General features: G+C 35.3%; 1 protein-coding gene across 1 annotated transcript in view; it reads left to right on the top strand.

Moving 5' to 3' along the window:
- Positions 1-18021, top strand: part of Galnt13 (polypeptide N-acetylgalactosaminyltransferase 13) — a 516359-nt gene that overhangs the window by 313596 nt on the left and 184742 nt on the right. Inside the window, exon 7 of the mRNA XM_059258836.1 lies at positions 13864-14044. Coding sequence (XP_059114819.1) covers positions 13864-14044 — 181 coding nt within the window. The remainder of the gene's footprint in view (positions 1-13863; positions 14045-18021) is intronic.

The following is an 18021-nucleotide window of genomic DNA, read 5'->3' on the forward strand; positions in this document are numbered from 1 at the left end:
TAAAGGGACAACTCTAATCTACTGCTTTTAGCAATAAGTTCTTTGCTAAACTATGATGGGAAATCCTTGGGAAGAGAAAAAGTGAATAGACATTTATAACTAGACATTTTAGAAACAAAATATCAGGGTTTCTTTCTTCCTTTCTTTTTTCCTTTCTTTTCTTTCTTTCTTTCTTTCTTTCTTTCTTTCTTTCTTTCTTTCTTTCTTTCTTTCTTTCTTTCTTTCTTTCTTTCTTTCTTTCATTTTGAGATATAGTTTCTCTGGGAATCCCTTGTTGTCCTGGAACTCACTATGTACTATATCAGGGCTTCTTAGACCATAAGTAAGTCATTCTTACATGAAAATGTTTTTACGTGACTACAAGTACAGAGATATATACAGAATCGATATATCAATTAAACATTTACTGAAAATAAATCATTTAATTTAAATTATACTGTTATGTACTTAATTTTTAACATTTACTAAAGATAAAATTTTCAAACATATGAAATAGATATATTTGTTTATTCTATGCAAAAAAATTAACCTCTGATGAAATTTTGATACTTTAAGACAGTAGTTCTCAACCTACGGGTTTTGATCCCTTGGAGTTGATTGACTCTTTCACAAGGGGTCACCTAAGACCATTGGAAAACAGATATTTATATTACAATTCATGAGAGTAGCAAAATTATAATTATGAAGTAGCAACAAAAATAATTTTATGGTTGGGGTCACCACAACATGAGAAACTGTATTAAAGGGTCACAGCATTAGGAAGGTTGATAACTATTGTTTTAGGACATCAAATATATTCAGTGTCTTTCAGAATTTAGCAATGTTTTAATTTTATAATTGTTAATCGTTTACTTTGAGTAAATACATAGTACAAAAATGGCAGAATTTTATGTAGGGCCATTTCAGTAAGTGTTGAAAATTTTGCCTTAATTCCATGCCAAAATTTATTTAGTATTTTTATGAGACTGAAGTCAGCAACTCAGCCAACAATGTAAAAGTCAAGCATTCTAATGTAATACAATCCAAAGCTATGCTTAGTTGATATTTACATGACAAGCAATGGTGATAGGAAAATATTATCCTTGATTTCCATAATTAAATCATTCTTTTCTGAACAAAACTTTCCATATACAGTAAAAACAAATGTTAGTCATTGTATGCAGTAGCTTCAAACCTAAGCTGGTTTACTTCAGAAAGCTTGGTGTCGCATAATGTCACAGCCAGCATTCACAGTACAATGAGTGAGTATGTATTACAGAAGCAATGCTATGATAAAGTTGGGCATTGCAGTGCAAGTGAATGATGAGTACTGTCAGATGCACGTAGGATACAGTAAATATCTGATTTTGAATTAATCTTTCAGTCTATGTGCATTCAAGAGACTTTTACTCTTGCCAAACTTTTGTGGCCAAACATTCAGTTTCGTTATCTCCATATGAAGTCATGACCCACAGTTTAAGAAAGAGGTATAGGACAAATGGCATGACATAGCTGAATTCGAATTCCCTGTCTTCCTGCCTCAGCTTGGTTGCACTCATATTACAAGGATATATGTCCATGCTTGGTGTGTTTACTAGTTTTATAAAGTTTGAGACCTATATAAAACAAGAAATAATTCACAGGAGGGGGAAATGTATCATTTCATGAGATTGACAGGACCACCCTTTTTACACTTTCCCTTCTCCTGTGTGTGTGTGTGTAATGTGTGTGTGTTCATTGGATGCACATGCATGTGTATGGATTGCATGTGGAGACCAGGTATCCACCTCACCTGTGCTCAGATGACATCTACATTTTTTTGTTTTCTTACTTTATTTTTTGAGATTATAATACAATTACATTGTTTTCCACTCCCTTTTCCCCTTTCAAACCCTCGTATATAACCCTTCTTAGTCTCTTTCGATTTTCTGACCTTTTTTTTCCACATTCATTTTTGTCACATGCACATATGTATGCATATATACATGTATGTTCCTTAATATGACATCTCAGACTATATAATGTTACTCATATGCAGATTTTCAGTGTTAATCATTTGTTATCTGCTAACCAGTGTTGTGATCTTCTCAGGGAAAAGCCTTTTCTCCCACTCAGCATTCCTTAGTTGCCTGTAGTTCTTTGTGTGAAGTTGAGGTCTCCTTGTCTTCCCCCCACCCACATTAGCATGTCTATTGTTGTTAACCATGTTCATCCTATGTCTTGGCAGTCAGGATGGTAGAACTCTATGGGTGCAGCTTCTGTTGTTCACATAAAACTGTCTGGTATTCTGGCTCCCCCTCTTTTGCAACATTTCCTGAGCCTTGGGTGCAGGATTTGTTTTGCAGATGTATGCACTGAGACTGGGCTCCACAACTCTGCATTTTGATTCACTGTGTTTTTCTATAATGATCTTTGTGTGTTCCAAAGAGAAGTTTGCTTAATGAGGGGTAAGGACCGCACTTTCCTCTGGGCATGAAGAGAAATATTTAGAATGTAGTTAGGGATTATGCTGGGTTAAAAAAAATTAGTGGTTGTATGTTCTCTTGTAAGATCCATGACTTCACTAGCCTCAAGCAGTTGGCTAGTTTTCTAGTTCCAGGCATGATTTCCTCTTGTTGAGTGGGTCTTAAGTCCAATGAGAAAATAGTGGGTTACAGCCACAGCATCATCCTTAGGGCTTTAGTGCTTTGTTGGTCTCAAATGTGAGTGCAGAAACCAGGAAAGTAAAAAGGGACCACCACCTGGGTCAGGGATCAGTAGGGGAAGAAATAGCAGGGTAGAAGTATCTGATGAAGGAAATGAGGGGAAAAATGGGCTGTACTTAGAGAGGGAGATAAACGCAGAAGGAGAAATGAGGCTAGAATAACAATAAGCATGTCTGAAAAGAGTCATAAGGAATCATACTATTAACTAGCTTCCCTAGCCCTACAATACACATAAGTCTCTATAAGCATAAATACAAATGTATAATTTAAATGAAATTTTACATCTAAGTCTAATAATGCTCCCCCATCAAAAGCCAAAAAACATCGAACAAAACTATACCACGGAATATTACTGTTGCCTTTTGTTGCCCCCAAGAGGTGAAAGTTCCTATGGCTGAAGATAGCATGCACCTGAGACACGGCCTGCAGCCACCTGACCAGGAACTGCCTTGAATGCCTCCTCCCTCCGCAAGGTGGCACCAGAAGCTTCCAAGCAAGCTTCTAAAGGAAGGACAGAACTAACATTCCTACCCAGCCATGACACCTACGAATCAGAATTTGTTTTTTGAGACAAGGGTAGTTTTTTGAGACAAGGCCATGGAACTTGCCAAGTGAGTAGGTTGGGTGGCTAGTTAGACTCTGACATTTACCAGTCTCTGTATTCCTAGAGGTAAGATTATAAACGTAAACCACCACGTTCATTCTCTCACGTGTGTTCTAGGCATTGAACTCAGGTTCTCTTTCCAATGTGGCATTTACTAAACCATCTCCCCAGCTTCCGCAAAATGGTTTTTTTTTTTTTTTTTTTAACTATTGTGTTCTTCTAGTATAGGTAAGATAAATTTAACTTACCCAAGGAGGGGAAAGAATAGCATCAAAATATTGCACGAGCAAAAAAATCAGTAAAACAGAAAAGCTGCCAAGTTTTATGCTAAAATAAAGCAAAACTTCCCAGTGAATATCACATGACTATCAAGTAAGAATAGTGGCTTCATGAATATTTTTTGTACCAGTGGAAGCTTTTGTAGAATTTGTTACAACTGTAAGAATCAAAGAGTTTGTCATCCATCTACTTGGTCTCTCTCTCTCTCTCTCTCTCTCTCTCTCTCTCTCTCTCTCTCTCTCTCACCAGCGCACCCGTGAGTGTATACAAAATGGAGAGTGAAGTACTAATGGTGACTATAATATATACTACCAGTATTACCATTTTTATCTTCGCAAGGACAATGAAAGCAACAACTCTTGCTTCTCATTCAGTTATATGATAGACATGTTTTGGGATATCATGCAGTTCTCCATATTTCCCTTTGTTGTTTTTAATAAATTAAATCAATCAGTATATACTATGAACCTAAATTAAACTTACATTTTATTTTAGTTATAGTATAGACTACTAGTTGATCTTTTTAAATTTAGGTGTTTATTTTTTTTTTTGGTTAACTCTCTAAATTGTATGTATCAGGTTTACAAAGTAAAACATGATGTTTCTAAGATATAATATATATTATATATATATATAATATTTATATATAGTCCCATACAAGTATGCATAAATAAAACATCCAAAATCAAATATAAATATTTAATTATATAAGGAACTGAGAATAAAGAGCTGAGTGGCATGTTATAGAGATAGGTAGTGCATGTTATATTTCACTGAAAACAGATCAATGAAAGACAGGATAGACAAAGACTGTTTACAGGAACAAGCATGTGAACTAGGCCTAATAGAAGACATAATGGTTCGAGAAACATATGCATTAATTCATAATTTTAATTCCCCAAATTGTGTCAGGCTATTACACGCCTCTCTGTTTCATTATCATCACCTTAGGACATTATCATCTCGCCCCTAGATTATTGCAATGACTCCTTAATACATCTCTACAGTCTACTGTGTTCAAATTCATTTTCCATATAAAGACTAAATATCTTTATGTGTCCTAGTTTGCCTTAATCATCACAACAGCCCTCTTGGGTACATCTTCCCAATCTTTTTTATTACCTACAACCTAAAGCATAGAAAGAAAACAAGTGAGGTCACTCAGCTGGTAAGGGGCTGAGCAGGAATCCTATCTCAGCATCTGAAGACACACTCATAACCATTGATCCGAGTGGCCTCTGTTATATGCCATTTATTTTTATAATTGAGGAGGTCATAAACAATGGTTCAGTGCAGAAATGGTTGCAGACAGGGAAGAAGGTGAAACTCAGAATAAAACAGGTAGCTATCTGTATCAGCCTGGCACAACTTTAAATCGGAAACAGTTCCTCTTGAAGTACAATTTCAGATGCCGGCTTATGACAATTATCTTTAGTATTTATTTACTTACTAGAGACAAGGTCTTTCACTCTTGCTTACACTAGCCTGGGACTAAGTGTATAGCCTAGCTAGGCTTGAACTTGTAGGGGTTCTCCTGCCTCAACCTCTGGAGCTCTGAATTTATAATCATGAATCACCACAACCAGCTGTTTGTGAACTGTATGATCCTTAATTAGAATGTCACTGCTGTAGGTGCCAAAGTACATGAAAAAGATAAAGTCAGTTAGTTAATTTTCTTTTGGCAATGGGGAGAAAATCAAGTAGATAATCAAATGAGCAATGGACTTTTTACATTTTGATTAACTCTGAATCATCAAAGAAAGTTTATAAAAAAAAATCTGGAAACAAACACTGTTACTAGCTTTAATTTTCTATGGATAAAAGACTATATTTTATACACAGTCAAATTTGGTTGACAGAGATAAAATATATAAATATTAATCTGTTGAAAGCCTCAGAAATAACAATCAGATTTGCTTGATGATACAAAGTAATCTGGGCATTACCAGTTCATGTGGAAGAGACAAATGTTTTATTCAATTTATTCTATTTGTTCAGCTCTTATAAAATAACTTCAGAAAATGTAATGTTGTATTCTAGTTGAAAAATAATTGACTATGCTTTTAAACTCATCCCTGTGTACCTAAACTGTTAAGACACAGATATTATATTTTTTAAAGAAATGTAAAATTCCAGATTTTAATGTGTTTTATTTCAAAAGACAAGATTCAGCAACCCTATATCAACAACAAAATTAAATACTAGATAAGCAATCATTTTACTTGATCCTAATTTTTGTTTGTTTGTTTGTTTTGTTTTCTTTTGTTTTTGAGACGGAGTTTCTCTGTGTAGTTTTGGTGCCTGTCCTGGATCTCACTTTGTAGACCTGGCTGGCCTCCAACTCACAGAGATCTGCCTGGCTTTGCCTCCCAAGTGCTGGGATTAAAGGTGTGTGCTACTACTTACTTGTTCCTAAATTAAGCAACAGAATCTTCAAGGAGTTTCTATGATCACAATTTCTTTCCAGTGGAAAAGTTAAGGGCATGAGCACTGACAGTTTTACACACATACATAGATAGTGAAGGTGACAATAGAAAATTCCTGTTTGTGTTATGATTGTAGCTCAGTTGATCGTGATCACCTACTGTGTGCGTTGTTCTTGGTTCAAGCCCTAGTATTAGCCTAAACCACCAACACAAGTCTGGCATTGCAGGCCTCTCATACAGGCATTTAGGAGGTAGATACAAGAAAATCCAAATTCAAAAGTCTTCCTCGGCTACATAGTAAGTTTCAGGGAAAGGCGGACTACAGAGAGACTTGTCAATAAAAGAAAACTCTATTAGTTTGTTTCACAGTACATGCTTTGATTTTGACTCATGTTCCTTTGCATAATTTCCAGGGTGCTGTGATTCCCAGAGGCAAGTGTCCACACCTGGCATGCACATTCTTCCTCAGGGTCTTATTATTCCTCTATTTGTTAGCAATGTTTTTAGCCTTTCATCCAAAATATTTACTAAAGAAACTGACAGAGTAATCATTAAGGTAGTCACACTCCGTGCAGTTTGTAAGATTTGCCCACATACTTTTATTTTTACTTTCTTTTTATTTATTCTTTGTGTCTTTCACATCATGTCTCCTGATCCCACCCATCTCTATCTCCCCAAGTGTAAAACAAAAAATAAAATTCAAGAGAGGAAAAAAGGGAAAAAAATGGGGGGTGAAAAAGGGGAAAAATCTCATGATGGAAGCTGCACTGTGAAACAGTGAGTCACGCAGTAAAACCCTTTATCCATACATTTTTACATGCAAACATTCATTGCAAAGAATTATTGGTCTGGTTTGAGGTCCCTGGTCTCTGCCACACCATCAACACTGCACGCCCTCACTAAAACTCTTCCTGGACATCCTGTTGCTGTCCTATGTTCTGAAGATCCTGCAGCCCTGGGTCCACAGGACAAACACCCCTACCCTTACCCCCTTGCTCCAGCAGATCACAGATGGAGTGGATGTTGGGGTGAGTCAACATAAAACCCTGATTCTGGGCTTGTTACCCACATACTTTAAATTGAAATTTATGTTTCAACTTCCTCATTTTTTGTCTAGAGAGGTGGTTCTCAACCTGTGGGTATTGCAAATGAGATATCCTCCATATCAGATATTTGCATTATGATTCATAACAGTGGCAAAATTATAGTTATGAAGTAGTAATGAAATAATTTCATGGTGGGGGGTTACCACAACATGAGTAACTATATTAAAGAGTTGCAGCATTAAGAAGGTTAAAAACCACTGGTCTAGTATCTGTGTGGCAATGTTGCTAGAGTTTTCCTGCCTGGCCCAAAGTCAGGACAAATCTCATTCACCCGCCAGTCCCGCAGCCGTTCAGACCCAGAGACTTATATTGCTTACAAACTATATAGCCATGGCAGGCTTCTTGCTAACTGTTCTTATATCTTATATTAACCCATTTCTATTAATCTGTACATTGCCATGTGGATCGTGGCTTACCGGCATCTTCACATGTTTCTTGTCATGGCGGAGGCTGGCAGTGTCTCTCTAACTCAGCCTTCCACTTCCCAGAATTCTCTTCTCTGCTTGTCCTGCCCACACTTCCTGCCTGACTACTGGCCAATCAGTGTTTTATTTATTAACCAATCAGAGCAACACATTTGACATACAGACCATCCCACAGCATGGTAACTCTTTGCCAATATTTGATCAATTAAGTGTATTACATTTATATTAGCTTAGTATTGATATTACTATGCAGTCCTATTTTTATATTTTCATTTTTTTGAGAAGGTTTGCCAAAAGAAATGTACTATGAATATTTATGATATATTCTATGAGCACTGATGGGGGATGAGTTGTATTCCAGATCTCAATATTTACTGAGATACCGAACAGTTGCCACCACCACTAGTAAAGCTCATAAGCATATTTAAGAGGCAAAAATCAAAGGAAGATTCTATCCTGCTTTATAAATCAGCAATCATTATTGGGAATTTTACATTTGTGTTTGCGCATAGAATTTATCTTCACCATTTAGCAATATAACATAAAACCAGCACTCCCCTTCCTATTAAGGCAGAAAGGCCAGAGCTTTTTGGGATCACAGTACTTCAATAAATCCCATTGTCTGTTGTGTGTGCATGCTCAGAGTATAGTGGGTAGAGATTAGTATCTTTTCCTCACTCTACTAGATTCCAGGTGACTGATACTCCTATTGCACATGACAGATAACTAGATGAAATTAAAAAAAAAGTATTAATAAAACTGTTATCTGAGAGGGAAATTTTCAGAAATGAGAACCAAAGACTCATGTAATGCTATACACTTTAATTTTAATTAAAATGAAATTAATGAGTCATGAAGTAAGAATGGACTAAAGTGAATGATCTAATTTAATAGAGAGAGGAATTGAAGGTAAAAAGATATAGCAAGATTTGTTTGCTCAAATTTACCTAGGCCCGAAGCATGGGCTGAGAAAGAATGAGAGTCATATGGCTGATTTTCAGGTTATGCATGTCAGAGAACGTTTTGTATTTACCATGTGTCATATGACAAAGGTGGCGGGGGGTGAGTGTCTCAGACTTACCTTTTGGTTTCAACAGTTTTATTTTTCCCAAATGTCAAGTTCACATATTTGGGGTTACTATGTCTTGAGCCCTATTGTTAACATAGAACTCATAAGACCACAAGCTGTGAGAGTGCCAGGAATTGACAGAGTGGATACAGAGCCCCCTGGACATTGCACATAACCCCAGTGCTAATGCACATTTGCAATATAAAAGTAAAGAGAGAGAACTCTGAGGACAGGTGTCAATCACTGCTTGATGACTCATTGTACAATCTGAATTTGCTGTGGTGTACACTTACTATATACTTATAATGATTTATTTTTTACTCCTACCATGTTTTTATATTTTGAAAGATAGCAGTTTACAGTGCTAATGCTTGTCATTTAGGATAAATTCTATAGTTTTCTGATGGCTTCCAATTATTAAAAATCTCTCTGTTCTTTGTAAAGGCCTTGCTATGTAAACAAAAATACCTGACACGTGTGTCTCTTGCTCACAGGCCCAAGCTGACAGAAGATCTTTGAGTGTATATTGTTGCTCTCTCTCTCCATCCAAGTCAGGAGAAAGAGCAGGCTGGAGAAATGGCAGATCATGTGTAATATGGTACCTTATGATTGTGATTGGCTACATATAGTTCCACCTGCTCTTGGTAGTGATCATCCACAATGCTCATTTGTCATCATTTTCTTAAAACTGTGCTTTGCTTTGGAAAAATCTTTCTCACTCCCAAGAGTCTGCAGAGAGAAATGGTCTCACTTAGTCTCTTTCACGGCAGACAGCCACCAACTGTCTTCCTTATTTGTGCAAACACTTGCTGGTGAGCTATATTACTAGTCCATAGCTCTCTTTCTATGCACCATATTCTATATGTAAGACCCAGAAACAAGTTGAAGCTAGACACGCTTTCATTCACTTCATCTTTTGACCTGTCAGTTCTGCTATACCATCAGATCAAGCCCACTCCCAAGATTCTTTAGATTAGACACCATTTTTATTACACTAGAAATGAGCTTTTATTGCATGCTTGATGATTTTTCCAAGAGCATTTTAAGCACATTTTTCTCTGTTCAAATGGCAGTACTGGAATAGCTAGCCTATTTACTATTCATAGGATTCTATCTTTTTTGCACTGACCCCCCTTTCTTGTTTTTTTCTTTTTTTGTCTAATTACTGAAAAAGAAGGGAAATCCTTCTTACTGTTAATATAGAACTCTTTATAATATTGAAAAGACCTTAAATTCCTTGGCTCACTATGTACTATGTTACTTTTCTGAATTCCTGTCGCTTTTAAGAAAACCATGGTTATAGTGAAAATGCTGAGAACTTTGCTAAATGATGTTTCTTTGAGGGAATGAGAGATTGCTGTGAGATTCCGTATAAGTCTGTCATTAGTGCTTGTAAAGCTGCTATAGTGTCACTCAACAACCTCGTTCACTGTGAGCTGTGAATTATTTTTTTATTTTGCTTTTGTGCTATATAGTACCCTCTAAATAACTTTCTCAGTTTCCAAGAACTATGAAACAGCTTACATTTGATGAGGTAATTTGTTTTAATCCATAGTTTTCAAATACATCACAATATGTGATGTATATGCATCCCAAATGTGCTTATCTCCTCATTCTTCCAGCAGTGATTTTTTTCTTCATGTTAACTTTGGTAGTTAAATTTTAAATTGTCCATTTGCTCGTTTAGGCAACATATTAATTGTTTTGCTGCTTTGAGATGTACATAACTTGGTATCTGGCTCTTGGAGTTACAAAACAACCAGCCATCTTTGCTTTTTTTGTAGTCTACATCCTAGGTGAGAAAGGAAAAAATATACGGACACTGAAAATCTTTATTCTAAAAACCTTTTGAAGATTTTCTTTTTAACTTATGTGTGTATGTGAGTGTCTATGTGGAGCTTTGTGCACATACCCATGCAGGCACATCATCCACATGGTTTCTGGGGCTTTAACTCATGAGTTGGGGAACACTACAAGCATGACTGAGGTATCTCTCCACCATGTAGAAATGTATCCTGTGGGATGATGCTTTGGCTAGGATAAGAACAAGGAAGAGGCATTTCATCTAATGGAAAAGAGGCATGACAGAATTACACAGGTATAGAGTAAGCATGTGAAAACGCTTTGATGTGTAATAAAATGTATAATGTGATTCTAGCAAATAGCATGATTTTTATAGAGGGAAATAATTATGTATCATTTTAGAGGAACTGTGAAAGAATTTTGTATATATTTTCAGTTCAATGAGAAACCAGTGAAGGATGTAAGCAGTGAAGCAAAGTCACATGATTAAATTTTTAAAAACCTTTCTGATTTCTTAGAACAAAATAAAATTTCAGAGAGCAATCATTGATGAAGCAACTGAATAACAAGAGAATCAAATTAGGTCAAGGATGGTGACATTGAAGACAGAGCTGTGTTGTTGTGATTTGATTTATATTCCCCCAACATTCATATGTTGAAGGGCAGAATCCCCATATGACTGTACCTGGAGAATGGATCTGTAAGCAGTTGACCATTAGTTCACAAAGGTGGAGCTTTAATCTGAAAGACCTGGGTATGTTATAAGAAGAGGAAATGACAACATAGCTTTCTCTGTATGAGTCTTTGAGGAGACAGCAAGCAGGTGCCCATTTATGATCCAGGAAGAATGCTTTCATTAGAAGGTTATCATTCCAGCAGCATGATGATAGATATCCCAACATCTCAGACATTAAAACTGCATTTCTGTTGTTGAAGTCATCATCTAGCCAGGATCTGGTATTTAGTAGTAGCATCATACATAAATGAATATTCTGTAAATTATTTTACAGGCAGTACTATCAAGGTTGGTTAATGGGTTGGATGTGTTTTAAAAAAAAATAGAGAAATCAGTTACGACAATGACTGTGATTTTTACTTTATTTCTTATTTAATTTGACCAGCCATCTGGGAGATTGGTGGAACCATTTAATAACAGTTTGTAAATTCCTGGGACAAAATAAGATCATACTGGTAGAGGAGGGTGGATTCAAAACTTCAACTATGGACTGTCATATTTGGTTATCTCTGAGGCAAACAAAAATAAAAGTATTCAGTAAATGTTTTGCTATACTAATCCATGTCCCATTGGAAAAGTCTAGGTTGGGATATAAAGTTGAACTTGTCAGCATTTAGATAACTTCTATTTGTTGATACAACAAATGAGACCAACTTCAAGCCTATGAAGAGAAATGGAGACCAACATTTACATGGTAATTTTAGAGAAGGGAGAACTGGGAAGTAGCACATAGGAATGGAGATTCCAAAAATGTAGTTTCCTACATAACTCATCTAGATAAACATTTGTGGCTTCTACCATGCTTATTTTAAGAAAGAACAGAAATGAGCATCATTTCCCAATGAGTAGAAAAACAAATGAAAAAAAAAGATGTAATGTCTATAAAATACAGTTTATGCTATTTTACATAGGTGTAAATGAAATATACTGGATGTGAATATTAATCAATTTATGATTTCTTCATGTTTTATAGATTTTTTTCATTGGCTTTGGGTATTTAAGATGCCCACTCTGAAGTCATGGTGTGCAATTTATAGGGTGAAGTCATGATATCAAGAGAATAACAGAGGACGATTAAGTCAGACACATTTATAAGATATAAGGGATGTGCATAGACTGATCTGTAAACCTTGATTTACCATTGTGGGGAGAAAGATCAACTATCTTCACTTAAATGGAAGAAGAATGTAAACATTTCTGCAATTAAAAGATGGGGTGTAGATTTCATGCTCAACGGGTGGAGGAGTTATGAACCTATAAATATTTTAGGAAAATCTGCTTGCCTTTTGAGAGGGGTAAAGAGGCCCACTATTCTGCTTTCTACTTAAATGTTGGATTTCTCATCTTTTCCACTAGTATAATCCTGCTCACACAGCCCATCTTCAATATGTATGGGGATAGGGGCAATTACTTCCAAGTCCTGTCATAGTGAACCAAGATCTGTGGCTGTTCAAGTCCATTATATAAAAGTTGAAATACTTGCATATTTTCTTTTCATACCTTTCTGTGTACTTCAAAACACCTGAAGATTGTATATTTTTAGTACAATGCAAATGTTGATATGCAATAGTTCTTATTTTGTATTTCTGTTATTTGCTACATTATTTTGTGTGTGAGAGAACATTTATGATACACATACTTATGGATCTCAGAAGACCACTTACTAGAATCAGCTCTCTCTTTCCACCTTTTAGGTTCCAGGGATTGAATTCATGTTGTCAAGCTGCAGAGAGAGTACTTTTACTCTATGAGCTATGGTACTGGCCCATTAGTTATTTTTGACAACAAAAAGCCTGTGTATATTTAATAAAATAGCATTTGCCAATGTTTTTAATCCTTAATTGATTAAATACACACATGTAGAACTGATTGACATGGGGACCACTCTATACACCATGAGTGAGGCTTAATATACTAGTAAAGCCTTTAGCTATACAATAACAATTTATTGAAATAAATACTTGTGAAAACTTTATATAATACCTGCCTTCAACTACAAAGTAGATCTGAGAATATCAAGAAATCCAAGGTATGTTTTCCAAGAGTTCCTAGTTTCAAAGAACCTTTCCTTAAAAATATTTTTCTTGAATAAATAAGTATTCACAATGTAACACTCAGTTCTTTAGTAAAATAATGTTTATGATGCAAAAGTAAACCAATACTCGGTCTCTCCAAAGAATGTCCTAGATAAAAATGATTTTGAAGGATACATACATGGTTAGCAGAAGTAAAAGAATCCCAGAATGTTAGTAAGAGTAATGAGATTCAACTGTAAAAGATTTAGGAAAAAAATTGATGGCTGGGACTGGGTAAGCATTTACAATCCCAAATGGAAGGAGTATAATTGATAGATTTTTCTTCAAATCAAATTTAGTTGACAGTGCATTGATATTTATATCAATTCACAATGAGATTCACTCATATCAGAATCTTGATACTAAATTATCTACTAAATAATAACTGGGTAACTACTGGACACTATAACGTGGGTTACCTACTATAATTACATGAAAAGAGGAACATATTAGCTCCAGGATCCCAGTGCTACAAATGTTCAAAGAGATGATCTTTGTTTGTAAAATGTAATTATCCTAGCTCAAAATTCTGTGTCTATATAATATTTTGTTGAAATGTGTAACATTTGTAAGGTATGGCCTAAGCTTTGTTCATTCTATGTATTCTCCTTGTGTAATTCCCATTAGCTCTTACACGGGATTGTTCTTTTCCCTAGATCTGGCAATGTGGAGGCTCTTTGGAGATTGTGACTTGCTCTCATGTCGGTCATGTTTTTCGAAAGGCAACTCCATATACATTCCCTGGTGGCACTGGCCATGTTATTAATAAGAACAACAGAAGACTGGCAGAAGTTTGGATGGACGAATTTAAAGATTTCTTCTACATCATATCCCCAGGTATGCAATGCCAACATTTTCCTTCCTCTAAAAGAGAAAGTAAAAATTTAAACATGCTGAAGGTCTGTTTCATTGTACTTATTATCTTAAGAGTTAAGATAAAATGCTATTAATTACTAATATAACATGGACAATCGTGTACAAGTAAGTTTTGCGATAAGTAATATTCACCTAAAATGAGAAAAAAATCTTAACAGACATTTAAAAATCTATTCCATCTCTTTTTTACTTTCTACTCAAATAATGAAATTCCTACAGATATTCAAATTTATTTTAATACATACCAGGAAACTTTTAACTTGTATTTAAATAGGGTGATTTAGTAAAAAGTCAATAAATTTAAGAAAAGAAGTAATGAAAAAATACTGAATAAATGGCTTCCTACGTTAGTTACACAGACATATAAAACTAAAAGCAAATAGAGACTACAGTTGGGTGGTAAGAATGATTATTATCATATTTTTATTATAATTTTTATTTATAAAATTTCTCAACACTTAAATATTACTTATGTGAAAGAATATTTTTAGTAATAAGAGATTGTATAATAATTCAATTCCAGAAATGGTAGGATATTGTGGGATTTTTTATTGGTTTCACTTTAATTTTCTATGATTTTTCCAACAGTCATGTTACTTATTTCTAGAAAAAGACCAAATATTGACGCACTAAAATGCGGATGAAATAACAGAAAAATTGAAGTATAAGGATCAGCAATGCACGACTAACCAGCCTTATAGTTAATTAATTAATGCTGCAAATTAAATATGATTCCCTTCAAGGTATCAAAATATAGACCTGAATATCAAAATAAAATTTCAAGTATTTTGGCTATATTAGCAAAACAAATTGTGTGTTCTTTCCTTGATATTTTCTTCAAGGTACTGACCTTCTTATGTTACCCTTAAGAACAAAAGGAATTCACACTTTCATACTCTTTTCTGCAATATAATCTGTTACATAGCTTAAAAGCGCAGTTTGCATTCTAAATAGCATGCACTGATTTCTAAAGCTATATATAATGCCAGTAACTAATTTTATAATACACAAGCACGAAGAATAGAACAGTCAGTATGGACCTTCTTATGGTCTAGAATTCTATATCAGAAAGAAAAATGGAGGCATTGTGTATGTGAACATGTGATTAGAAGGACCTTTTCATACTTTTTTTTCAAGGCCCTTCTGTGTCAAGTCAAAATGCTATTTTAAGGAACACTCTTTTGTGACTAGAAGTATTTTCTTTTACAGTAGAAATTCTGTCCAGATGTTCACAGAGTTCAACAGAACATGTAAAATCTGCAGGAAAGCAGTGACATTTATATAACCTTTCCATATTATTTTGTTGGTATTTCTTGAATGAAAATCATTACTTATAGAGACATTTAAGTTACGATATAAATAAAGAACTAATGAAAGAAAGAAATGTTTTATATGGGGAGTTACATGAAGCTTGTATTAACAATGTGAGTGATTGGGGATCATTGAAAACACATGCCATGGGTTAATCCTCAATGGAAATAGTGGGTGGAAAGTAATGCTCGGGTGAGCTAAGGAACCTTTCCTTTCCAGTCTCTGAAGGCTGACCGAAATGAACTGACAAGAAGAAAAGGCATACAAATTAATTAATATGCAAAGGGGTGAAAGTCACAGGGGATAATCACAAGATTGTGAGCCTGCAGTAAGCTCATATGATTTGAAAACCTTCATATCCTTTTCTATAGGAGAGTGGGGCGTCGGGAATGAGGACAGTAAATGATTTTTCAAGGAGTTCAATGAGCTGGAACAACATACAGCATACTTAAATGTCTGTTTGGTGTGCACACACACACACACACACACACACACACACGGTGTTAATCTCTAAGGATGGAAAGTGATGACCTATGTCCTATGACAAAACTACAAGCTTGTTACTGTTACCATCGTGAATGCTACTCTTGTGGTATGAGTTTAGTTAATGAAAGTTTAGGGAAGGAAGCAGACATTGTCCTTACTTTTTGGCATATGGTAAACTTTGAACTCCTATAGATACAGAAAATTTGGACAATGCTTATCCCTGTCCCACTGCAGGAAAAGACACTTGGGAGACAAGTTTTACGTTCATTTTTAAGGCATTTACATTTCTGCCATATCAAATTGCTTAGCATCAAAAACGCCTTCTTTGCAGGGCATTGATCTTAAAGCCTCAGTATTAGACATTTTGTATAATTTTTAATTGAGTAAAAAAAGAGACAAATGACAACTATTTTTCAAACTGCACAAAAATGATCAGTTTCAGAGTTCATATCAATCAGTCTCTATCTGAACTAAAGACTTTGGAAGGCAGAGCAAAGCTGTTTGTTTCTCCAGGAAGTGCCTGTTTTCCACCTCATTCATGAGCACTTGGAATGTTCTTGTTTCTACTACACAGGCTTATACCTTTGCAAGTGGAAAAACAGAGATGCCAGGAATGGATTTAAATTACTTAAGATTTTCATAAGGGCCATTGATAGGTTGACACTCCACATTAAGGAAATAGAGCAATCTGCCTGCAAAGGGAGAAGTTAAAGATATGAAATGATAACTTCTCAATAGGAAAGGGAGAATTTAAATAAGATCAGAAGCTCTATCTAGATGACTCTAAAAAAAAAAAATAGCTTTGTCATGTTACAGGTCACCCTGAATCAGATAGGAAAAAAAGTTCAGGAAGCAAGGAATATGTCATTTTTATAATAAAGATTTTAATCATTATTTAATTTGTTTAAATTCTGATGGATTCTGCAGTATAAAGTCAAAATGACAAAAGTGTTTTTTTATTTTCTGAGTGATGAGTTTCTGACTGTGTGTCTTTTTTCAATAAATGAATTTGTAAAAGGGAAATACAGGCTTTTACATGCATGACTAAAATCATTTCATTCACTGTAATGAACTCACAGATTTGTATGCATTGGTTGATGAGGGATGACACAGCCCACTGTGGGAAGCACCATCCCCAAGGCAATGGATCTTGTATAAGAGAGGAGAAAGCAAGCAAGCAGGCCTGCATGCATTTATTTCTCTCTGCTCTTGAAAGTGAATGTGGCATGACTAGCTTCTTTGAGCTCCTACCACTGTGACTTCTCTGCTATGATGAACTATGGCATTGAAGTATAAGCCACCTTTCTAGCCTAAGGTATTTTCTGATCAGGGTATTTTGTCACAGTTGTGACTTACAGTGTCGTGTTAGCTTTAGTTACTTATCTCTGTCTAAAGTCTTTCTAGAATTAATATTTCTAGTATCTAAAAAAAATTTCTCTTACTTTGTAAAACTTAAAAATATTTGTTGGGTAGTTTGAAGAACTAACAAATAAAGCATGCATTTAGATGGGAGCCACCTTGTTTTGCTTTCTGTTGAATTACTTAGGGATGTGTGGCTTATACCAGCGAATCACATCCCAGGCTCTGTCCCTCCTTTATTACCCAGAACCAGGTCCTTTATTACCCAGAACCAGGTCCTTTATTATCCAGAACCAGGTCCTTTATTATCCAGAACCAGGTCCTTTATTATCCAGAACCAGGTCCTTTATTATCCAGAACCAGGTCCTTTATTATCCAGAACCAGGTCCTTTATTATCCAGAACCAGGTCCTTTATTATCCAGAAACAGGTCCTTTATTATCCAGAACCAGGTCCTTTATTATCCAGAACCAGGTTACGCACCCATAGGTAAAATAAAAGGTGATGGCACTGTTCATATGCCTGGAAAGAAAGTACCACTGGTTTATGCATGACCAGTGTTTATAGCTTTTATATAGTTGTAGAAGTATACTGTAATGCAATCCTCCTCCCTAGGACTAAATGATTGTAAAGACACAAAACAGCATAGTACAAATTTCCTAAATACATACAATAAAGGAAGTTTTCCACCTGTCAATGTCTATATTTTCCGAGTCCTGATTTGTTACAAGTTTGACAGGAATCTGTGAAGAGCTACACATTCAAACTTCTTTTGTCTGATTC

The sequence above is a fragment of the Peromyscus eremicus genome, chromosome 4 (assembly GCF_949786415.1).
Source record: "Peromyscus eremicus chromosome 4, PerEre_H2_v1, whole genome shotgun sequence".
NCBI classification, from domain to species: Eukaryota; Metazoa; Chordata; class Mammalia; order Rodentia; family Cricetidae; genus Peromyscus; species Peromyscus eremicus.